We start from the raw sequence: 25,586 nt of genomic DNA on the forward strand, positions 1-25,586 counted from the left end.
TTTGTACCTATGACTGGATCACTGTCTCCTGGTTTCTAGCCTGGTGCTATACTATATCAAAAAGACTTTCAAAACCATATACCATTTAAAAAAATGATTGTGCTACATTTTTGTTTCCGTTGTTTGCTTTGTATAGTTTTTGTGGTTATGATCTGAACTGACATGAAATCACAACGAATACATCTCTTGAAAATCTTACAATTGTCATAAATTCAACTTCTTTGTTAAGAAAGCCGGATAAACATTCCTGCTTAAGGAAGGATCCTTAGGAGCCTATGGTACCTCCTGGCCTGACTAGCCCTGATTCATATTACATATATTCCTGCTTTGTAGAATGCCTATCTCTGTGTGCTTGAAGCAGCAGTCAGAGATCAGGAATCATAAATTGTCAGTCTTCTCAAACATTTTGTATTAGCACTGAAAGTAGGAGTGGGGAACCGGCTACCCAGAACCTAATTTCAAAGATGGTGCAAGGCCTCAATTCTGATATTGGACTACAGTAACCTGTTCTCTTCAGAGAAACAAACTATGCATATGAAAAAAACAGAGAGAGAATCGATGACAGAGAATAGGCAATCTTCTCAAGAAAAAAAACAATAATAAAGAAACTTTGGACACTCAGAGGTCTTTAGCCTTAACAGACAAGTACGTTCAATGTCTCTCCCCACCTCCCCCTGCATTGGCCATCATTTGTGGGAATGAATTCCAAACATATCAAAATATCACATACTTGAAGCTGTTGTTCTAATTGCTTGATTTCAATAATTCCCATATCACATTTCTTTTCTAAATTGGCAAACTCATTTTTATGCTTTTGTTTTCTGTTACGAACATCTTCTAGTCTTCCAGAGATCTGTTGGTGTTTGTCATTCTGTATGAATAAACATATTCAACAGTACATCAATAAAATACACACATTTCTTGAGATACAATTTTTCATTACTTCTTTAGGATTTAATCCAAACTCTGGCACGTGTTGTTGAGACGTAAAAGTTAAGGAGAATTCTTTTACAGTTCTATCAGTTTCCTCCAGAGTAGCATACATTGGGACTGTAATAAACAACTATCTTACTTTCTTCAGGGTACAAATATGTATGTAGTTTCTAGAACTGTTAAGTTTATAGTCAGGGCTGTCCAGATGAGAACATGTTTTATAGAACATATTGGGATGGCAAGCAAAGGAGATGAACTCACTTAAAAATACTTTAGACCAGTATTCCACATTTGTTTTAATGTAAATCTTTGCATGAGTCATATTTTCATGTTCTACCACTTAATTTTAGCTTATCATACTCCATATTAACACACTTTATTTAAATTCACTTTATCTTATCTAATATTATTGTATTTTAACCAGTTTACACTATTGTATAGTGTTTATAAGTCTCCGTTTTATGATGACCAATGTGATCACTATTTTTACTTTGATATGGTCGATTGACTAATCAAATAAAATTAAAGAAGAAGAGTAGCAGGTACAGACTATATTAGCCAGATATCCAGCATGGGTTTTCCTTTAGATGCATATTTGCTATTGGCTGCCATAGTAACGGGAATGAGACTGGGGTTTGGGAAGTGAGGTGGTGTGATGAAGGCCGGGTGAATTAAAAGGGAAGTCTTCTCTCAAGAATTACTGCACAGCTGAATGGAGTTGTTCACACCCAGTCAAAGCCAACTGTTCTAGAACTTCAGATGGACAAAAGTACCTGAAGATGTGCTCCACATGACACTATGTTGGACGTGGATTAGATATTCAGCCTGGGTCCATGGGGGGAAAGATTTGGGGAAACTTTCAATATGTAACTTTCACACCTTTTGGATTAGATCTTGCTTTCCTTTTGCCGCTATCCTTTCTGACTCAGTAAAAGTACCTCTTCTCTACTTCAATCAAGTCAGGGGTTTGCTTTTTGGGGTTTTGAACGGAGGTAGGCCTGACAGACTAGATGCTGGGCAATTTGGGCAAGCAGCAGGATGGATATGTTTTATATGAATGCAATTATCAGATGCTCCATTTTGCAATTCATTAATTCTTAATACAAGTTAGCTACTTACTGGGACAAGGGATTCTGTGGGTATACTATCTACTATTTTGTCACAATATTGCTCTTTCTAGCAAGGTAATCTCAGAGAAAACTTGGACTATTTTTATTGAGTAATTTCAAGATCTACATGCAGGATGGCTCAGTATTTTATATCCCCAATGCAACTACACAATTATCCCAAATTTCTATTTGGACTGCAGGGAACTGGATGATCTATTCTAAGCAATTGATAGATCACTGTTTAGTGTTTTTTTCTACCACTTCTTGTAGGCAAAACTGCAAGTCTGACCAACCTATGAAACATGAAAAATATGTAGGTGATTTACTTCTAGACTAAATCCATGCTATAAAATATATTTGTTTTGTTTCCTCTCTTCATTTTAGCCATGGTTTTTAAGGTGAACTGATAATTTCAGTTGTTTTTAAGTGGATTTAAAAAACTATATTTTGTATGTATTTCCCTATCTATTAACCCCTTTAGTCCTCTAGAGATGAAAAGTGGAGGGTGTAAATGGAATAATACAAGAAATAACATCACTATGCTTCAAAGATAAATGTTACTGAAATGAATAAATAAAACATAGTTGAAGAAATACTAACCAAGGTTTCTCCCTCCTACACAAATAAGACTGGGTCTTATATTAATTTTTGCTCTAAAAGATACATTCGGGATTATTTTCGGGGAACTACGGTGCAGAGGAGTCCGTCTGCTTAAATTATGAACATCCTGAAAATCATACTAGGGCTTATTTTCCAGTTGGGTCTTATTTTTGGGGAAACAGGGTATATAGTTCCATACACCTGAAAGCTTATTCAAATCTTCTGGTGGTGTCTTTTAGTTGTTTTGCCTTTATAAATGACTACTCTTAACTTCAATATGAGAAGTGAGGAAATGACACCATAGAAGCAAAAAAATAAATAAATCTTATTTACAATTAAAGGAATTAGACAAGAGATATATAAAAGTCACAGGAAAACAACTGAGTTAAAACAGAATGTTTAGTTGTAATGCTGTACTTTTGTACAATATGTGACTCACCAGTGCATCTAGTTCAAGATTAAGACTCTTTTTTTTAGAAGATAACTTTACAATTTCCTCCTGTTCTCTATTACGTTGATTAAGAAGGTCTTGACGACGAATCCTCTCCCACTCAAGCCGTCTTTGACGCTCGAGTTCTTGTTTAGCTGCCTGAATATAAAATCAGCTTCATTGCTTATGCGATAATAGCCTAATTAATAATATTGTATGCATTTATTGTTTTAATTAAAGTCAGTAACTCAGAACCTTGGGAAAAAAGTTTAAATAAAAATAATGCATATTAAATGTAATAATTTAATATGTAATATATATTATTTTACATTCTGTATATAATTTTCAGAAAAGCTTTCATGTATAGCTTTTGCAGCAAAATCAACACAATGCTCTTTGACTTTAGGAAAAATAATGGAAGCGTGATAATGGAATACTATACATTTTTTAAAAATTAAAAATGAAAGTACACTATTTGTTATGCATAAGAATATGAATACTTTTGTATTTAAGAATATAAATACTTTGGTATTTATTCCATTCAATGCTCAGGTTCACAAAATGCATCCCAAGAAATATAGACTATCACTTACTTTAATGATCACTTATCTGAATGAAAACCAGCTGCTTAAATTAACATTCAGAATAAAAGCTAAAATACAAAATAATCTCAGTTTCTTAGCTGTTAATAAAGAAATATTTTCTAAAGGAGTTCACTTAAAGAGCCCCAAACTCTCACAGGAATAGTTTTAAGTAACTGACAAACTAAAACAATTTTTCCAAAAGTTAAATCCTAAAACAATTAGGAAAACAACCTCTCGTCTTTCAATCTCTTTTTTCCGTTCTTCCTCCCTTTGTTTCTCCATCTCTTGTTGTTTTTCCAAGCGCCTTTCTAGCTCAAGTTGTTTCTTCTGCTCCAGTTCCTTCCGCTCCCTTTCTCTTCGCTCATTTTCTTCTCTTTCCTTCTGTGCTTTGCGTTCCATCTCTCTTTGCTGCTGCTCAAGGAGCACTTGGCGCCGTTTCTCCAGCTCCAGGTTGCCTCTTTCATAGTTTGCCTTCCTCTTATCCTCAAAGGTAACTAGATTAAAGAACATATTCTTCTCAATAATTTTTAAGATATGGATTATGGTAGAAATCATCCAATAACCAAAAAAAGACAAATGGGGATGCATTTAATTTATTTGGGAGGCTTTTTAAATCTCAAGGTCTCTATGTACCCTACTGCTGCAAGTGTTTTGTCCAGGTTCAACTGTCTTTACTGCTATTTCTCATCTTTTTTATTGTTGAAAATGTATGATCCTAATCAGAATGTACCTGCGCCGCACAATGCAATAATGAAATGCATAGGATTGTAATTCAGAAAGCAGCTTCTAAAGTAAGGTCAACCAGATACATCTCAAATAAGAGATATAATTAACATATTTTTTCCAAAAATATTACCCTCTATTGCAATGCAGAAACAGAGGATCCCAGTTACCTGGAAGTTTTTGGGGAGGTTCCTCTTCTTGTTGATAAGTTGGCAGAACACAGTTAATATTTTCCAATTGCTTTACATTTCTAGGAGAAAAAGAGAACATTATTGTTTTTTAAAATTTCAGTCCACTTAGCATTTTTCTGTAATTTTAATTACATGTCACCTTGTGTTAAGCACCTCAAAGAAGGGGGCACAAACTCAGGAGGCAGACTTAGTGGGAGTGGGTGACCAGCTTTGGCCATATCAGTTAAATGCATAGCTAAGATGAACTCCTCTGCTTTCAGCTGTCCATCACCATCAATGTCAGACAGAGACCTAGGAAAGAGAGATCTGTGTTAAAAGAACCAAGGGAACTGGGGAAAGCTATTTCATTTTTTGCATACAATGTCTCCAGGATATCCATGATGAAGCGGGGACCAGTTTTGAAAAATCAGATACAGAAACAGTACTTAAAGGTACTATTAGGCAGGAAGAGGTAGGAAATCTGCAACAATAGTGTGTGGGTTGCTGAGAGTCACCTAGCGTAGGAGATGGGAAGAATAGAAATTAATTAAATAAATAAATAAATAAATAAACAAACAAACAAACAAACAAACAAACAAACATTGCTGAAATCCAGACAGGCCGATGCTACTATGAGTTGATATTTATTATCATCCATAGGACAACAGCCTCCTTCTTCACTATAATTCATGGGTTGGCACATATCAATTTGAAGGACTCTACATACAGTTCAGCTAAGTTATGTGGTTTTGTGCTATTGATTTTTTAATATCAAAAAGTCAACATTTGCTTAATTTTCTTATTACTATGATAATAATCTTTTTCTTCAACCTACTTTGAGATGTATCTCTATAAAGCCCTACAAGCCTGAACTCCAAGGTAACTTTAGCAGCAACTCCTTTAGTGAAACACGGCTTGTCCTCCATGTACATCCCAACACATCCCATTAAACATGGAAGGTGAAAAAAGTGGAAGTCTGGGAATCAACTTGTATTCCCTGTGGCATGATTTGGAAGGCTGCTAAACTGTAATGCTTTATTATGATTATGTACTGTGGTTTTGTAATTATAATTGGATTTATTTATTTATTTATTTATATTTATATGCCATGTATTATCGTACATTTAATAGCTTATCTCCATTATCGTGAAAAATGAATTAAGCAGCACACAAACTAAATGAATTAAGCAGCACACAAGCTAAATGGGTAAATGAACGATCCAGGAAAAGAAAATCAATACTCTCCTTTTGCAATCTAGGAATAATAGTACAAGACTAAATGCCTAATGATCTGCACATAATCCTGAATACAAGCTACTATATGTATCATGTAAAGAAATAAAAAAGAAACATTCAGCAACAAAAAAGTAAACAGATTAGCAACCACATCCATAAGCAGGCATCCATCTAAGGTCATTTCCATAAACACAAAAGTAAAGAACACAAAATATAACAATATTGTACACGTACAAAACAACTCCATTCTTCATTGCTACAAGTTATTTGAAACACCAGCTACTATTAAGAAATACAGGGAAAGCATATCAGGAGTTGATCAAGCAATCCCCAATTATTTTATCTGGAAATCTAAATCTGAGCTATTCAATAAACTTTAAGTTAAAACAATGCTTGATCTTGCATTATTTGTGGTTGTTGTGAAAGTACATCGTCAGAGCCATAATACTTTTCAAGAGTTTGAAATAAAAATGACAATCTATTTTAAAAATTTACAAGCATTCATTTGTGAACAAACTTGGACACATCCATCTGTCCGTCCATCACTCTGGGGGGGGGACTATTGACCCCCTCAGAGAGGGTTCACAACTTGGGCGTCCTCCTCGATCCATAGCTAACTTTAGAACACTATCTTTCGGCTGTGGCGAGGGGGGCGTTTGCCCAGGTTTGCCTGGTGTACCAGTTGCGGCCCTATTTGGACAGGGAGTCTTTGCTCATGGTCACTCATGCCCTTATCACCTCGAGGTTCGACTACTGCAATACTCTCTACATGGGGCTACCTCTGAAGAGTGTTTGGAAACTTCAACTCATCCAAAATGCAGCCGTGCGAGCAGTCTTGGGCCTTCCAAGAAATGCCCATATCTCGCCATCACTCCACGGACTGCATTGGCTACCGATCCGTTTCCGGGCACAATTCAAAGTGTTGGTTATGACCTATAAAGTCCTTCATGGCATAGGATCAGATTATCTCCGAGACCGCCTTCTGCCGCACGAATCCCAGCGACCGGTGAGGTCCCATAGAGTTGGCCTCCTTAGGGTCCCGTCGCTCAAACAATGTCAGCTGGTGGGACCTAGGGGAAGAGCCTTCTCTGTGGGAGCCCCGACCCTCTGGAATCAGCTCCCCCCAGAGATTCACACTGCCCTCACCCTCCTTGCCTTCCGAAAGAGCTTAAAAACTCATCTTTGCCACCAGGCTTGGGACTTTTAAATCTTCCCCTGATCAATTATTGTTTTAAGTATGAGTGCTGAATGATTGGTTTGATTGGTTTTCCTTTTTTAAAATTAAATTTAATAGTTGTTTTAATGTAGTATTAATTAATTAATTGGATTCATATTGTTGTTTTGTTTTTGTATATGCTGTGAGCCGTCCTGAGTCCTCAGAGAGGGGCGGCATACAAATCCAATAAAATAAAATAAAATAAAATAAAATAAATAAATAAACTTACCAGATGGTGGCTAACTGCGTTTGAGATAAGTTTGATTGTAGAAGAGCATTTCTTGCCTGAAATCCTTAACAAATCAAATGTAACAATTTATTACATAACATGTAAAACCAGTTAGAGCTATGAACTAATGATCTATACTTTAAAACATCATAGAACTAATTTTATTTAAAATTTCATCCCAAAAAGCAATCTTAGAAAAAAAAAAATCATTCCAAATATAATCAGTACGGATAGCTCTTAATCTATAAGCAAAATTAGGACCAACATTTCTGTTGTTAAGTTCTTGCAATCATAAATTGAGTTGGACAGAATTTTAATGATAATTTTTATGGCAGTCAAGTGAATCATGCAATTTGTCAAGCTAATCTAGCTATTCCAATGGGTATGTTTTTCTAGAAATCAGTCCCCCCCCTCCCCAAAATAAGTCTCAAATCATTATGGGATCACAGGATGCTGCAAACAATCACAAATGTGAGCTGACTGCATAACAAGAATCCAGGAGAACTGTGGCCCACAAACCTTGGGAGATACTATAGACAGATGCACTGCCTTTCCCAATTGTGAATTTTAATGTGCATAAGGCAAAAAATAATACACACAACTGGTATTATAATAAAAACTCATGTATGGCAGTGGTGAAATCCAATTTTTTTTACTACCAGTTCTGTGGATGTGGTATGGCTTGGTGGGCGTGGCAGGGAAAGGATACTGCAAAATCCCCATTCCCTCCTCATTTCTGGGGGAAGATATTACAAAATCTCCATTCCCACCAGAGAATGGAGAATGGCGCCAGAGTGGGTATTTGGCACTTATCCAAACTACACTACTGGTTCTCTAGAACCTCAGAACCTGCTTGATTTCATCCAATGTATGGTAAATAGCCCCAAAATATTGTAATGTATTAATAGCAATAGCACTTAAGAATTATATACCACTTCATAGTGCTTTACAGTGCTCCCTAAGCGGTTAGGAGTCAGCATACTGCCCCAAACGATTTTTATTTTACTAACCTAGGAAGGACAGAAGGCTGAGTCAACTTTGAGCTGGTAAGAATCAAACTGCTGGCAGTCAGCAGAATTAGCCAGCAATATTGCATGCTAACCACTGTGTGATCACAACTTTCGTCTCATCATTTCTAATTTATACTCTCATGAAAAACCACAGCATGTACTTGATAATGGAATATCACCCCAGCTAGGTCTGAGAACTAAGAATTTATTTGTGTACAGCTCCTTCGTCCATAGTTCAGGGCTGAGCAGGATGGAATCAGATGAATACTGGGAAATTCCCAGGAAATCCAGGGCTGTAGGCTTGAGGGGAATCAAAAAAATATTTCTGGAAGGATTTCAAACTATATCCATTCTATGACCAACTATAGAGATACATCCATGAAGTCTCCAAATATTTTCCTTGACTTGAAGGATATTCTACCTTATTTATTCCACAAGATATAAGAAACTACTTTTTCAAAATAGTTCTCTTTGAAATGCTATCCATTTTAATCTGTATTGAAAAAATACAGAAAAATCATTTTGTTAATTAAAACTAGGACAATATGAAGTGATGTGCTTGCAAAACCAGAAAAATGTCTGAAAAGGAGTATTAATTTAAAAATAAATCTTGTGTATTTTTATTGTTGAGAGCCAATCTGGTCTAGTGGTTAAGGCACCATCTAGAAACTGGGAGACAGTATCTAGTCCCACCTTAGCCATGAATGCTAGCTGGGTAATCTTGAGTTTTTCACTCTCTTTCAGACCAGTCCACTTTACAGGGTGGTTATTGTGGGGAAAACAGGAGGAGGAAGATGTATCGGATATGTCTGCTGCCTTGAGTCATTTGTAAAAATAACAAAGGGGGATACAAACAAATATAAGCAATCAAACCCATCTTTAAATCCAAGACTAACCTGAAAGGTATCCAGTCATCCCTTTATCAAGATAATTAAATTTTTGCCTGTATTTTAATCTTGAAGCCTGAGGAACTGCCCAATCTGAAGATCCTGTCTTCGGTGAATTGCCAGTTAATGAGGTAGTAGAAGAAGAATTTGAACTGTAATATAAACCAGTCGATTAAACCTGTGATATTCAAAATTAACATTCTTCTTGTATTTTTCTGCAGATTATTATTTTTTTCCCCAACCAATCTTCCCAAATACTGAGATTTACATTTCAGGTGCAAAGATAATAAAAAGAAATGGTCTTGTTGGAAAAAAAAAAGAAATTAAGTCTATCAATTGATACTTAATATTTCAAGTCTGAAGGTCCGTACCTACTAGATCCTAAATCTATCAAAGATTGAGTTTTCTGGATGTTGGAACCACCAAATCCTCCCATCACAGGAGTGTATGAACTAGAATGAGGCAAAGCTGAAACAAGAGAAATGTTGAAATTAGTTAATCAAGTCCTGGAAAGAAATATCATCACCTCTACTTGAAAAAAAGATTTATCCTTGTTTCTGAATCCTGACTGCCAGTACTGAGAAAGATAAAGAAGGTGTCCAACCTTGGCAACTTTAAGACATGCCTGGCTGTGGAATTCTGGGAGTTGAAGTCCACAAGTTTTAAAGTGACATCACTGTTTTTATAAACAGTTGAATGTATGCTTGCATTTCCTTTAGGTACATAGTTCTAATTTTATGAAAACTTTTGCACTAGCTTTGAGAACCTCTCTGATTCTAATGCCTATTAGCCAAAACCTGAGGGAAGAACCTGGAAGGGGAGGGGGGTTCCTAGGCAAAATAATTGGTCTTTTGAGGAAACAGGAGTTAGACTGGGAAATAAAATACTATAAATAATTTAAGCATCTGCAAAGCAAATCAAGCGGTCAAAGCAACATGCTCGGAGAACAAACCACCACCAACATCAGGCTGTCAAAACTGGAAACTTCCTGGCATGAGGGTACTCACTGGAAGAGTAGGACATAGCTAGTGGCTGAAGAAGGCCAGAAGTTCCATTTGGCAATGATGGAGGGCTGGCAGAAGGCAATAGTGGGGTTGAAATCACCATGGGAGAAATGGAGGGTACCGATGTCAGATTGGACATGGGAGCCAAAGGTGTTACTGTAGACAGATTTGGCATACTGCCCATACCTGGAGAAATTCAAGAGTCAATATAAATACACCAGTCCATATAAATACTACCTCTCTCTCTGAGACAGATGGCTGGCCCCATTTGTTTATGTTTCCTTTTTCCTTTTTTGAAAATGATTTTTATGAAACTGGCTGTTAACAGAAAATTCAAAGGGCTAGACCAGTGGTGTCAAACTCATTGCCCATGGGCTGGATGAGTCACATGCTGGCCCTGCCTCTGCCCAGTTTAGTGAATGGGAAATCAGTCCCAATATGTCACATGATGCTGCCGTGACAATGCGGGTTTAACACCTCTGGCTAGACTTTTCTTACTTTGATGGGATTCTTATGAACATGCCCTTAATATTAAATTGTTTTAACAAATTATTGTCCTTTTATATATTTGTATTCCACTAATGTGAACATTTGTACAGTGGAACCCCGACTTACGAAATTAATTGGTTCCGGAAGGAGGCTCGCACGTCGAAAAGCTCGTATGTCGAAACATTGTTTCCCATAGGAAACAATGTAAAAGCGATTAATGCGTGCAAGCCCGAGGGCTGAGGGGAAAAGACGTCGGCTGAAGCGGGGAAGTTCGCCAGGAGTCAGCAAAGAAGCCGCATGTGTGTTTTAAAACATCGGAGCCGGCATGGGGAGGCTTTCAATCAGCCCCCGAGCCCCCAACCCGGACTCGGGGGTTGATTGAAAGCCTCCCCATGCCGGCTCCGATGCCGGCTTCTTTGCTGACTCCTGGCGAACTTCCCCGCTTTAGGAGTCAGCGGAAAAGCCGCACGTGTGTTCTAAAAGATCGGAGCCAGCCTGGGGAAGCTTTCCATGCTGGCTCCGATCTTTCAAAACCGGCGCGTGGCTTCTTTGCTGCTCCTAAAGCGGGGACGGCCCCCCCCACCCCCAAGCAGAAGCCAAGGACCCCCCCACCCCCAAGCAGAAGCCAAGCGAATGCTTACCAAGTGGGATACTACGAGCAGAGAGGAGCCGGGCGCTTCCTTGCCTTCCTTCCTTCTCTGCCGAAAGTGTCAGGGAGGCGTGGCTCGTATCCCGGATGTGAGCTCGGGAGGCGAACGGAAATGACGCTCCCTCCCAAGCTCTTATCTCGAGTTGCTCGCAAGTGGAGCAGCTCGTATGTCGGGGTTCCACTGTATCTTACACCAGGACAGATATTATAAAAACTAGTTTTAGTTAGGCAGCTTACACTTGCACAAAACATTATTTCATTTGTTCCACCAAATGGTCAGAGTTTTCCCCTTCTCCTTCCCCTTCTGGCTGAGAAAATTAGCATGTCCAAACATTGGAAAACAGAATGAAAACATTAATTAAGTGCCTGTTTTTACCGTACCCAATGGCAATTGAAATAATCTTTAACTATATTTTCTATAGTTTTAACAAATGTAATGCTTATACAAATTTGCAGAGAATCCTCCATCATTATCACCCATAACAGAGAAGGAGTCAATCTCTAGATATTTGTATGATTACCGAAACGAGCAGAAATCAAGGGAGAAAACGCTGGAGTCTGTTTCATGATTGGAGGAAGCACCATAGGCAAGGATTGGCCTTGCAGTTTTAGTTTGATGAGTTTCATAGCTATGGAGAACTCCAGCTGATCCATTTTCCCATCTTTATTCAGGTCACTAAGAGCCCTTTAAAACAAAGAAAATGCATACAAACTGAGTGTATGTATATAGGTATATTCAATTGTAGTGACAATGGATATTACTGTGTCAATGATTCACATCTAACATATCATGAAGTTTTCCCCACTACTTCTAGCAATATATGTTTGTTTATTTATTTATTTATTGGATTTATATGCCGCCCCTCTCCGGAGACTCGGGGTGGCTAACAACAACAATAAAGCAGTGTACAATAGTAGTCTGATGTTAGAAACAATTAAAAACCCATTAGTATAAAAAAACCCCAAACATACATACATACATACCATGTATAGAATTGTAAAGGCCTAGGGGGAAGAGGGTCTCAATTCCCCCATGCCTGACGGCAGAGGTGGGTTTTAAGCAGCTTACGAAAGGCAAGGAGGGTGGGGGCAATTCTAATCTTTGCTGATCCCTTATCTCAAAACAAGTCTCACAAGCCTATTATTTTAGCAACTCTATTTCAGGTAAAGCAGCCAATGGGCAGAGGTGAAAATTCAACACAATGAAAATCATGAATCCAAGGGCTATATTTGGCCATAGTCACCAAGTGTTACAACTATTAGGAAAAGGATACGAAAGTACATCCACATTCCTGACATCAAAACTCTTTCTTTCCAAAGTATGCTTGGTAGAAAATTTACCAATCTGATAAACACTTTGTCAATTAACACCCATTCAAATGTGCTCTTTGTTAATAAACTTAGAAGAAGAAAATGAAAAAAGAAAATCCTTCTTAAAGGATGCATTTTCAAATCAGATTCTCAAATTATTTTCAGAAACGACACTAATAATAATCCATTTTAAGTGTTCTGCCTTAATAGGACTGCTTAACAGTAGAAATTTAAATTTAGTTGTAAATGTGCCATTTTAAAGATAGCGCCAATCCTTTGAGGATCTGTATATTGCATAGATCAGGTGTGTGTTTGTGTGAGAAAATATCTATAGACCCCTCACACATCCTGGACATAAACTGTTTCAACTCCACTCCTCAGGATGCTGCTGCAAGGCATTGCATGCAAAAACGACTAGACATAGAGATCGTTTTTTCCTTGCGCCATCACTCAGTCGAAGACCTAAGTCCCACAGTACCGTCTTATGTCTTAGGACATTTACCCATATAATATGGCTTTAGTGTTATTATTATATTTTTCATCTTTTCTATTACCATCTATTATTCATATCATTATTATGATTATGATTACTTTGGTTTTTTGCATGTATACTAAGAGTCTATGCACTGAAGACGAACTCCTTGTGTGTCTAATCACATTTGGTCAAATAAACTATTATTCAATTCAATTCAATTCAATTTCTATTCTATTCTACACTATGCTACACAAGTATTTGAGAAAAATAATTGACAACAACATTTAGATAAAGAATGAGTAAATTCAGGATATATTCCTAAATGCAGTTGTGTGAAAATAACATCCACTGGACACAGAATCTACATTAATATGACTGCATGCTAAGGACACTTCCTAGTCTTTCATCTTCTAATCTTCCCAATTACAGTATAAAATATACCAAAGATTGATCCAGCCTGTCTTGATTCCCTGTGAATTCAGACTCTGCCTTTCCTTCCTGGCAACTCTTCCAACTCCTTGAATTAGTTGTGTTGCATTTATGTGGTACTTATGTGTTCATGCAATCAAAACTCAGGTACTTGGCAGTTTGTCCAAACTTACAACCTCAGCAGCATTTAAACTCCCCTCACCTGCCTATTTTCACTTCCACCTCTGTCCTTTTGGCCATACCTAGACAGCAGCACTGAGACCTTTTGGCAAAAGCCATGATTTTGGTTTCTGATAGTTGAGCCCTAGCTGGTCTTCTTTTCAATACTGTGCTAATGCTCTGAGGTTTTTTTAAGACTAGTAGATATTCTTGAGAGTATTGCTGCATTGTCTGCAAAGAATAAAATAGATGTGTCTCTAACGTGTATGGAAAGTAAAAGTTTGTGTTGAGGAAATGGACCACCATGGAACTGATATAAAAGTTGAGTAGAAATGAGGCCAATATTCAGCCTTGTTTTATGCCTTTCGGTTAACCATGGCAACAGGGAATGCCAGGATTGCTGTGCTTAAGCAATGCAGTCATGTGATATGTGGTTTGCAACTGCATTGTTCAGCAGTTTAGTAAAGAAAGAGGCTGTGTAGTTTTTATGAGGAAAGGGGGCAAGTTTTGGAGAGAGCATCAACAGTTTTGAAATATAAATTTCCATGTACAGTAACAATAAGGGTCTATTAAAAAAAATCATACAACTACAACTTCCTGGTCATAACATTGTTCAATGAGAGTAAGGAGGCTCATCTCATGCAATCACTGGAACAGCATATTTCTACAGTAGCCCTGGAATCTCTTAATATAATGAATTTACAGTGAGATGCTCACCATATTTCAGCCAAAACAGGACTTGACAAACCTGACTGTAAAAAAAACATTCGTGCTTGATCACCTGAATGAAGAAAAGAAAGGGGACAGAAAAGGACATAAATAAAGCATTTCCACACTTTTGGTTGACAATTTTGTTCTAAAAGACACACATTTTTAAAAACGTTCTGTTAAGATTATAATTATAGTTATATGGGACAGAAGCAAACTGGACTGGACTCTAAAGCCTTTGAACAAAATAACATTTAGCCTTTTAGAAAAGATGCCAGTTTAGTTTGGAGTATCATAGTCAACCAGAGGGAGAGCATGGAGAAGGGAGCAAGAGGATGAGATGACTGCTATTTAATGAACATCTCTCTTCAGCGTTTGTAGGAATCTGTTCCCATATATAGAAAAAATAAATGTTTCCTGCTTGCTATCTCATTCAGAGACAGAATCTGCATGAAATTAGAATGATCATATACACTTTCTTCCATTCCAGGAAAGTGTGTGAATGCTCTGATACTTGTCTCCACTGCCTAACTTTCTTTTCTTCTCTCTTTGAAAAATGATGGAGAAACAGAACTAATAGCAGAAAATGAAAATAGGACACACCAAAGCCATATGGGGTAAATCTCCCATAAATCAGAAGCATCTTAAATTAAAGCTCCTTTCAGCCAGGGTTGGCTATTGGTGTCATCATAGATATATCCATGAAATTTTCTTTGAAACACTATAGAAGTGGATTTCCACTGCCTTCTTCTCAGAAATCCCTCTCCCTAATTTTCTAGCTTATCTACAACCCTGGGTTTTCCTAGTCTTCCCATCCAAATAACAATCAAATTCATCTTTAGCTTTTCTGAAATCAGGCAAGATTGGTGAGGTGGGACTATCTACTGTGATCAGGGATGAAATTAAAAAAATGTCCCTACAGGTTCTGTGAGCATGGCTTGGTGAGTGTGGCAGGGGAAGGTTACTGTAAAATCTCTATTCCCACCCTACTCTGGTGCCAGCCAGAGGTGGTATTTGCTGCTTCTCCAAACTACTCAAAATTTCTACTACTGGTTCTCTAGAATCTGTCAGAACCTGATGAATTTCACCCCCATGATGCCTCCTAGAAGCAGATTTATTATCTTCTTGTGTAAAATTAGGACAGCTAAGAGTACCTCTAATTCAAAAAAACATTGCTTATGTTGTGTATTGTTGTCTAAGTAACTGTGAAACAAACATTAGATAAACCTAAAAATGTGTTCATTACTTCCAAAAAGTTATAACAACTATAATTTTATATGTGAATTATAGCATTACCAATTTTTGTGCTATTGATAGTTACAATAATTTGTTTTTCAACTAATATTTTTAAGCATATAGCAATTTAATGAACTAAATCTTCAAATCATTTAAGAGAAAATCATCCACTGTAGAAGACCACACTAACCTGTAATATAACCCCCAACTGGATTAAGACTGTCAAACTGTTTATCATATTTCTTTCTTTCTTCAGAAGTGATGGCCCACATAGTTGGGCCTCCTGAAAGACAAAAAGTAATACTTTTAAAAAATTATGTTCAATTGGGAAAAATAATTTTTGTTGCCTTAATAATAAATATTAAACCTAAAACTTTTATGACCCATCTTGCTCCTACCAATTTGACAGAATGTAGTTTTTTTCTTGGCAGTCATGCATTCTTCCTTTCACTTTATTATCTTGTTTTTAATATTTCAAACTGCTTTTTCACACATTTTTACAACCTCCCTCTTAGGAAATCAACAGTGCCCAAATTCCAGATTTTTAGACAGCAGAGATTTTTCTCTCATCCCTTGCACTAAAAAAAAAATCACCACTGTTCTTCTGCTAAATAGCAGCCTAATTTGCATAGAATCTAATTGTAATGCAACATTAAAAGACCAGTTCTTTTATTCGTTTAGATTCAGAATGATATGACTATTTTAAATTTTGGAAATGGAAGGACAGGAGAAATGGGGTATAATCAATGTTTCTTTAGATACCTATCTTTTCCTAAAAAATATAGAACTTTTAGGCCGGGAGCATGCAACACTCCTAAAATATTATTTGAAATATTTTAATTCATTCATATAAAATATAATTCTATTTTACAAATTTTAAGTATGCAATTTTAGATTACTAATATTTCGTAACATTAAAGGAGGTTGAATCTAAAGCTAGTAGACATGGATTTTTTGACTGAAGCAGGGCAAAAAAAAAGTGGAGTTGCATAAAAATTACCAGAAAGGGTGAGGCCTTCTCTGGACCTTTGTTCCTCTATTCGCTGGATTGCAACCTGCTTAGCATTGATATGGCAATGCATTAAAACCAGCCAAAAGTTCTTCCCTTGTTGGGTTTCTCTTTGGAGAGCATAGGGCAGTGATGGCAAACCTTTTTTTCCTCGGGTGCCAAAAGAGTGTGTGTGTGTGCTATCACATGTGCATGAGTGCCGACACCCATAATTCAATTCCTGGGGAGGTCAAAAACAGCTTCCCCCACCCCAGGAAAGAGGCCAGAAATGGCCTGTTTCCCAACTCCTAGTGGGTCCAGTTGGCTTTCCTGGAGCCGGGGAAGAATAAAAATGGCGTTCCCCCATTCCCCCTGGAGGCTCTCTGGAAGCCAAAAACGCCCTCCCAAAGCCTCTGTGAGAGCCAAAAATCAGAGGGCCGGCACACACATGCATGTTGGAGCTGAGCTAGGGCAATAGCTCGCATGGCATCAGATATGACTCTGCGTGCCACCTGTGCCATAGGTTTGCCATCACTGGCATAGGTTATATTTAATGCACACTGGCCTTTGGGGAAGCCATGTAGGGGATGACAGGAAAACTATACCCAATGTTTGTCAGTGTATGTGTACTATTTGAGCCTATTCCTTAGTGCAGCCAGGAGCAACTAAGAAAGAAGGTTAAGTCCCATTGGCTTCCTGCAGAAAAATAATATCTGAAGTGAGAGCTTGGCTGCCTCTTCAGGGGATAAGAGGTAAGGTTCTTGAGTTTTTACTGCTTTGATGGTGGGTTGAGAGATTTTTATGTGTATATGAATACTGAAATATATGAGCCAAGAGAGCTGGCTTAAAAGAGTTCTGTTTATTTTAGTCTAGACTAGAGGCAGTCTTCATTGAGAGTTTTCACTAACTATAGACTTCTGTGTTTTTGCGATGGTGTGATTTCACTGAGGCTTCCCTCGCCGGGAACCCCCACCTCCGGACTTCCGTTGCCAGTGGAGCGACCATTTTTGCGATCCTGGGATTTCCCTACAGCATCGCTAAAATGCAGAAGTCAGGAGGTGGGATTTCTCATGGAGGGGAGCCTCAAGGGAATCCCAGGATCGCATAAATGGGCGCTCCGCTTGCAACGGAAGTCCAGAAGTGGGGTTTCCCAGCGGCGGTGGAGGGTTCGTAAGGCGAAAAAAGTTCGTAAGAAGAGGCAAAAAAATTCCGAACCCTGGGTTCGTATCTCAAAAAGTTCGTATGACGAGGGGTTCATATCACGAGGTACCACTGTAATTCAACCAATCATAACATTACATGTTAATGTGAACTTTTGGTAAACTTTAACATATTAACATATTAACATATTCAACAAATACATTAACCTCTTAATGTATTGTTTACTATTTATAATTTTTTTTCCTATTATTTAAATTATGTGACCAAATATTTTTACACTTCAATAGAGATCTTTTTCTTGACCAGATATTGAATACAAAATGTTTAACAAGACTCCAAGTTATTAACATTAGAATATGTTAGCCACATGGTATCTTCAATTTGCTGGTGAACTCTATTTGATTGGCTATCTGCTTATATTCTATTGCTTATATTGTCTTTCCTATAACATTTACTGCATTCTTGTAAATATATATTTGTACCATTTTCATTTTTTCTTGAAATAATAAAGATATTAAAATATATATTTTGCAATGCTTGTATGTTTTTCATGAGCATATTTGCATATTTGATCCTTCATGCTTACTGCATCAGCATATATATAGACAGGTATTGATAGGTATGCACACATGGGTACTATTATGAATAATTAATTTTTAAATATAAAAACCAAGAGCAAAGTGGTACATTTTGATGTATAAATAATAAAAATAAAATATAATGGTGTGTAATTAACAAAAGAACCAAAAGAACAGTGCTTTTAAATAAAAAAGCCCAGTATTGACCAGCCAACTTATCAGTGCATCAGATTCTTAAAAGTATTACCTAGTAGAGTGAAAGAGCCTTATTTAGTATTGGAAAAATAAACACTTTAAAGAAACATTACCATTTATGGTGGTAGGAAGCGGAGCCAACATAGTCTTGAACATAACTTGCTAGTTCTTAGCCATCTGCAAGAAAACATTGCAAATAAAGTATTATTAATAACACAGAAGTACCAAAGGAAGCACATCTTTCTGTAAAGAGCAAGGAAAATCCACCTCAAGCTTCTACATCAGAGCTTCTGATCTATGCTGAGAGTACCCAAAAAAGGGTAGGAAGAAAGCCTCCAAAGTAAAAGATGCAGCTGTAAACTATTTTTTGTTAATTAACAATACTTTTAAAATTAAAAGTGAAACTAATTGTCAGGGAAGTTCAAAATGATTAATAAATATGACTTTTGACTTTTTTGCCATGGATTTTTCCAGCATCTCTTTTATTTTCTCAATCTAGCATTCATAGATCTGGCACTACCTGTTGGTCTCCCATCCAAGTATTATCTTGGTTTACTTTTTTTGAGATCAGTCATGGTTATCAGATTTTGCCACATGCTGTGATTTGGGATAAGAAAAGGATACTCTTGGAAGAGAATTAATACATCCCCATACCAAAAATTGTAAAATCTCATTTAAAGGATCTCAATTAAAGGAAAGGATATGAGAAGGATTTGGGGGGGGGGGGTTAAATACAATAAAGAAAGAACGAATACAGGTAGTCCTCAAGTTATTACTGTAATTAAGTAAAAATTATGATCATTATATGAGTCACCATGAAATCAGACTCAATTTTACAACTTGTTTTGGATGCTGATAAGCAATTGCAGCAGTTTTAAGAAATACTGTGGTTATTAAGCAAATGCTGTTGACAAGCAAATCCATTTTACTCAATGGATGCTTTTTTTAAAATCAAAAACTGAAAATAAATTCTGGAATTGGTTAAAAAAATGTAAAAAATCATGGTGATGTGACCACGGGACCTGAAAACAGCCATTAAGGTGAGCCAATTGCCAAGGGCCCAAAATGTGGTCATGTGACTGAGACGATGGTGCAACCATTGTAATTTTGAAACTTTGTTGTAAGCAGCTTTTGGGTGTCCATCATAACTTTGAACTGTTGCTAAGTACCTGTTCATAAATTGAGGACTACTTGCTGAGATCAAATAACTTTAGTAAATTACTAGAATTCTAATTCCCAGAAAGATATTCCATCAGGGTTCATGGAATGTGGATAGTTGCTATGTGGATAGAATAGGCCACGAATTGGAATAATAATCAATATAAAGTGTGTTTTCCCCTTATTACTCCAACACATCAGTAATTCCTGTGCACAGGTGGTAATGCATAATGCAAGAACAACTTTCAGTAGATAGTCCCTTCAGCAAAGTTGGCTGTGTAAATATGAAACTACTGGCCTATATCAAGTTGATAAAGAAACTTTGCCTCCCCCTCCCCCCTTTTTAAACATCGGTATATGTGCAAAATACTGGAGTTAAGTATAAAGCTTCAAGTTAAATGTAAGGGTTTTCTTTTTACATTCTACATATGAAAGTGACAGACATATGCTGTCACTTTCATATCCAGACATATGCTGTCACATCCTTTACTAAACAAGTTAAAATATTCAACTGCTAGTAGAAAGAATAAAACTACTGAATCTGCCTATGTTACTGATATTCAGGTATGATAAACATGCTTGTGAGGAGATATATAGTAGATCAGGAATGTACTAATTTAGTCAAAAGCTGACATCTCAGAAAATAAGTCAATGGTCATTTAAGTTCTGGATAATTATTCTTTTTCTATTTTCCACCCACTGATATTATTGGCCTGAAGTAATCAAAATAAGAAACAGACTGGAACAATTTCTAAACACCAGCAATTTATCATTCAATGATCAACTTTGTCTGGACAAGCTTCTTAACCAAGTAAAAATTATTATCCCACAGTGTAAGAGCTCTGTCTCAACCTTCAAATATTGTCAGAAAATCTCAGAGAGAAAAACAAGCCTAGAGAAGTCAGAACTGTTTGCAGAAGCTTTGGTGGTTTGAGCAAGCCAAGATTTCCACAAAGAACAAAAATTCTGCTTTTTTCCAGATAGTAGTTTTTATCTTCTAGTGTCCGAATGGTGTTATGAACTTCCCTATAATAGTTTTTGTTTATGCCATGCCCTTATTGTGTTGCCTTTGTATCATCATCAGCTGCATTTAGCTCTTAAACTGATCCCATTTTAAAGTTCTATTTTAAACTACTTTCTCCAAATACAAGCTTTGCCCTGACCATGTTCCAACAGTAGAGAGTGCCCAGACTAGTTAAGTTGGATATGTGTATGTGTCCAATTAAGCAGAGAAGAAAGTCTGGAGCATGATCTGGTGGGGGTGGGCTCTCCCTCTGGATATGCCCAAACCTGGCTCACTGTCAGAATTTGTGTCTGTTCTGCCTGAGTAAACTAACAAAGTTATGATTTTGGCTGCTATAAAGAACAAATAGAACTCCAAAATACACATGGAACAGAAGAAAAAGAGAATTTACCAGAGTCAAAATTAAAACCTAGATTGTAAGAATTGTCCAAAACTAAGTAAGTTCACCTATTTCATTAAAAAAATAAAAAAATAATAATTAGTGGTGTTTTTATTTCTTGTTCAACCATTACCCTAGTGAAACAATTACTTCAGAGACATACTGTATGTGAAAAAAAGCAATAAGAATGAAAGGTAGGAGAGAAAAAAAGGAATGGAGACAAATAGAAAGGAAAAATAGAACTAAAAGTAATCCACATGATCAAGATTTAATCCCTACTGAAAAAAAAGATTGGAAGATTCCACTGAAGCAAAAATATTTAAAGCTTTTAAATATTTAAAGCTTCCAATGCAGGGAGTTATTTTTTCACAATTTTTTTCTTAGGATGGATATATGTTTATCCCAGGCATGTTTAAATTCAGTTACTGTGGATTTATCTACGTCTGCTGGAAGTTTGTTCCAAGGATCTACTACTCCTTCAGTAAAATAATATTTTCTCATGTTGCTTTTGATCTTTCCCCCAATCTGAAGTGAGTTGGAAAATTGGTAAAATTTAAACAGTTTGACTATATATTAAATATATACTTGAATATATTAGTTATGGGAGCTGCCATGGGAGCACCCTTAACTTTCTTGTACCTTAATTTATTGTTTTGATTTGTACCGGCACTGTTTTGCTGTAGTTTTCCTTCCTTCTCCATGGCTGATTTTAGTCTGTGTTGGGAGGGAAATGTTGGGCCCTAGGCCAGGGGTGCGCTGCTGGGGGTTCACATGGGTTCAGAAGTACTGTACCTCTAGCTGTGCAGTTTGGAGAACCCCCAAATCCCACTACTGGCTGGCCCTGCCACCCCAGCCTGCCCCTCCCAGGAGTCCCCACACAGCCCATTTTGGATGCACATAAGTGCAGGATGCACGTGGAGGCTCAGGGAGAGCAAAAAAGGGCCTACCAGAAGATTGAGACCTGGGGAGACTGTTTTCACCCTCCCGCTCAAAGAAAAATTCCAGAAGGCAAAAACACCTCTCCAAACCATGGTTCAGGAGGTCGACTAGGCCCTGCCCATCATGGCCCTGCCCCCACCCAGCAACCAGGCAAAGAACCCCTTGCTAAACATTTTGAAGTCCACCCCTGCCCTAGACCTTTACAATACTATGTCCCCCGGGACTTGGGTCTTTCTCTTCTCCTCAACAGCTGGATGAGGTCATTTGATAGTATGGAGTTGACATCATCAGTACATTGATGATTCCAGTTATATATCTCCACCCCTGGTAGGGCAGATGAGGCTATTAAGAGGTTTTGAAAGTCCAGATAATGAGAAACTGACTTTGACTCAACCCTGGCAAGACAGAGTGGCTTTGGGTTTGGGGCCTCCAGGGTCTGGTGATCTGCCATGTCTGAGGCTGATGGTGTGGAATTCCATGAAACAGAATTTGTGCACAAATTGTCTACCTAAATTTACAGTTATTTCTCAATGAAGAGGTGGTAGCCATGGCTGAGGGGAAAAGGTATGTGTGTTGCACTGATTCACCCTTTGAACCAAATGTGCCCTTTCCTGGACTGGGAGGCCTTGCTCACAGTTATTCATTCTTTGGTTACTTCCCATTTGGAATACTGCAATGTTTTACAGCAAACTAATGTTGAAGACCACCTGGAAATTACAGTTGATTGAGTATGGATTGGTGCATGCAGCACTGGGCACCCCTAGTTGGCCTACATTATATTCCTGCTCTGCAAGCTGCACTGCCTCCCAGTTTCCTCTCAGGTACAATTCAAGATACTAATTATCACTTTTAAAACAATAGGTGGATTGGACCAGGTTACTTGCAAGACTGCCTCTCCCTATAAAGGGTTCTGGGAAACATGAGGAAGAGTTGCAATCAAGCTGCAATCACATTGCAAGACTGATATCAGCCCTTCAAGATAAACCAGTTTTGGAAACCAAAGTCATGAATACTAATACTACTTTTATTATAGGATTACATGAATGGAATCTTGCAAGTCTGAAAATGCTCCCACCTCCCTGTCTTTATTTACAACAGAACTGGGGGGGGGGGGGGCTCAAGTCTGAGATGTTTTCTCAAATTAGACTTCTGCTTTGGACTAAGATTCCTCTTATCTGACTGTTGTCTAGGTTACAGCTCTTCCTCCTATTCCTAAAGTTATTCTCACAATCCATTACATTCCTTGGAGGTATCTGCCCATCCCACTAGAGAGGTAAGAATTTTTCCCCCCAGAACATTTATTGCAATACTAGAATCTCCTGAGTCAGGTTCTACATAAAAATAGTGTTCACTATTACACTGAAAACACCTTTGTCATTTAACTTGGTTATTTAAGCAAGAAGAATCAGAATTTTATAAAACTTAGCAGATGGTTTATAGTTGGTGGAATAATAAAAAAGTTTAAGGATGTTAAAATAAAATGCTAAATAGTAAAATTTATTAGATTGAATATATTATGTAAAAATATTCTACAGATGTATATATTCCTCTGAATTGATCTAAACTATAATAAGTTTCTTCCTTTTTTGAATCAAGAAGACTTCTATTTTGAGTGGAGCGACTGTAGCTCCTTTTTATGTTATGTATATTGTTTGGTCTTTTTATGTTTGTTTGAAATGTTTTGTCTTTTAATTTGAAAACAATAAAAAAAATTAATAAAAAAAGAGAAGAAAACACCTTTGTCAACAAGACTTGTGTCTCAAATGTTCTCCATTTACTCTGTTAAGAGTCTTCAAAACCTTCTAGATTTAAGCCTAAATAAATTAGCTCATTTACTGAGAAGTTCAAAGGGTGCTTCATTTAAATATTTCTTTAAAGAAAGAGGAGAAGCTTGAACAATGTTGGCTTACTCATTGGGTGACAATAATCTCAGCTGGGTGGAGTCAGATTTTTTCTACTAGCTTATATTTGTGAGACAATACACTCCATGTCTGGTTTCCTGTGGCTAGCCTAGTCTTTCCTCTCTATTATATCTAGAACTTACAGTAGACATAGAAAATCTGCATAACCTGTTAAAATGCCAGGTTTTTGAGATGTAAAAAATAATCATTTCAGATTTTTTTTCTTCCTTATTATGGTTTGTTGCATAGCCAGATAGACATTCAGACTGGATTTAGCTTTTTACCCCCCTATCGAGTCCTTCCCAAGGCCCTGGGATAGTCACATGTGAATGTTTCCCGGTGTTACAGATTCTGTCACACAATGTAAGCTATTCCAAGGAAAGCTGCCTTTTGTAACTGACTGATGGGGAATTTGTCAATGCCAATGGTGTTCAAGTGATGCTCCAGTTGTGTTGGGATTGCACTGAAGGCATCTAATATTACTAGCTTTGATTTCTTTCCCTACACTCATTCTAAAGTCCCAGAGCATTTTAGTTTCTTATTATTATTGAAGTTAACCAAATGTTCAGACTGGATTTGGCATCTTTATCCATCTATTTATTGGTATTCCATTTTTATGATTTTTACAAATAACTCAAGGCAATGAACATATCTACCGCATCTTCCTAATTCCCCCACAATCACCCTGTGAGGTGGGTTGGGCTGAGAGTGACTGGCCCAATTGGTTTTCATGGCTTATGTGGAGATCTCCTGCTTTCTAGCATGGTGCCTTAACCACTGGACCTAACTTGCTCTCTTAATATAACATATACCAGTGATGGCAAACTTATGGCATGGGTGCCACAGGTGGTACATGGAGCCATATCTGCTGGCATGTGAGCTGTTGCCCTAGCTCAGCTCCAATGTGTGTGTCAGCCAGCTGATTTTTGCCTCGCACATAGGCTCTGGGAAGGCGTTTTTGGCTTCCAGAAAGCCTCCAGGCAGATGGGGTAGGGCATTTTTACCCTTCCCTGGCTCCAGGGAATCCTTTGGAGCCTGGGACGGGCGAAACATGAACCTACTGGACCCTGGAGTTGGGAAACAGGCCATTTCTGGCCTCTTTCTGGGGGTGTGGGAAGCTGTTTTTGCCCTCCCCAAGCATTGAATTATGGGTGTGGGCACTCGTGCATGCACAATAGCATGCGGGCACATTCTTTCAGCACTCGAGGAAAAAAAGGTTCACCATCACTGACATATATAATGTGTTTAATATTTAATTTAACATATAAGATGCTTATAAAGTTAATCCAATGTAGAATTCCTCAAAAAGCCAGGCAACATGAACGAATAGTAGATTTCACTATATTCAAATGATATTCAAAGCAGTTCTGGATCAATATGCCAGATTGTGAGATCATATCCTGTTGCACAGCCCTCTTCAGATTATATTAAAGTTTTTCAATTGGATTCAGGTCCGGGCTCTGGTTGGGCCATACAAAAATTTAATCTTCTGGTAAAGCCTTTCTTTTATTGATTTAGACATATGTTTTGAACTGACGCACGTACTTCCAAACCGATAGGGAAGGTAAGAGAAGCCCAACCCTGCACTGTATGTCCAAATTCTTCATACATACAAGATAATTTCTTCTCTGCAATTCAACTTTTGTTATTAAGAAGGAATTCACTTCCTCCTTAAC

At 37.5% G+C, this 25,586-nt stretch overlaps 1 protein-coding gene across 4 annotated transcripts in view; it reads right to left on the reverse strand.

Moving 5' to 3' along the window:
• ITSN2 (intersectin 2) overlaps positions 1-25,586 on the reverse strand; it is an 88,975-nt gene that overhangs the window by 58,059 nt on the left and 5,330 nt on the right. For all 4 annotated transcript variants that reach the window (XM_070732388.1, XM_070732391.1, XM_070732389.1 and 1 more), the window contains 13 exons: positions 18,623-18,686; positions 15,778-15,870; positions 14,361-14,424; positions 11,791-11,954; positions 10,135-10,317; positions 9,499-9,595; positions 9,137-9,279; positions 7,231-7,294; positions 4,724-4,861; positions 4,550-4,629; positions 3,888-4,150; positions 3,082-3,231; positions 731-871 (listed from right to left, as the gene is read on the reverse strand). In XM_070732388.1, the coding sequence (XP_070588489.1) occupies positions 731-871; positions 3,082-3,231; positions 3,888-4,150; positions 4,550-4,629; positions 4,724-4,861; positions 7,231-7,294; positions 9,137-9,279; positions 9,499-9,595; positions 10,135-10,317; positions 11,791-11,954; positions 14,361-14,424; positions 15,778-15,870; positions 18,623-18,665 (1,623 nt within the window). In that variant the 5' untranslated portion in view covers positions 18,666-18,686. Of the gene's footprint in view, positions 1-730; positions 872-3,081; positions 3,232-3,887; positions 4,151-4,549; positions 4,630-4,723; positions 4,862-7,230; positions 7,295-9,136; positions 9,280-9,498; positions 9,596-10,134; positions 10,318-11,790; positions 11,955-14,360; positions 14,425-15,777; positions 15,871-18,622; positions 18,687-25,586 lie in introns of those variants that run through there.

Source organism: Erythrolamprus reginae, chromosome 1 (assembly GCF_031021105.1).
Source record: "Erythrolamprus reginae isolate rEryReg1 chromosome 1, rEryReg1.hap1, whole genome shotgun sequence".
Taxonomy (NCBI): domain Eukaryota; kingdom Metazoa; phylum Chordata; class Lepidosauria; order Squamata; family Dipsadidae; genus Erythrolamprus; species Erythrolamprus reginae.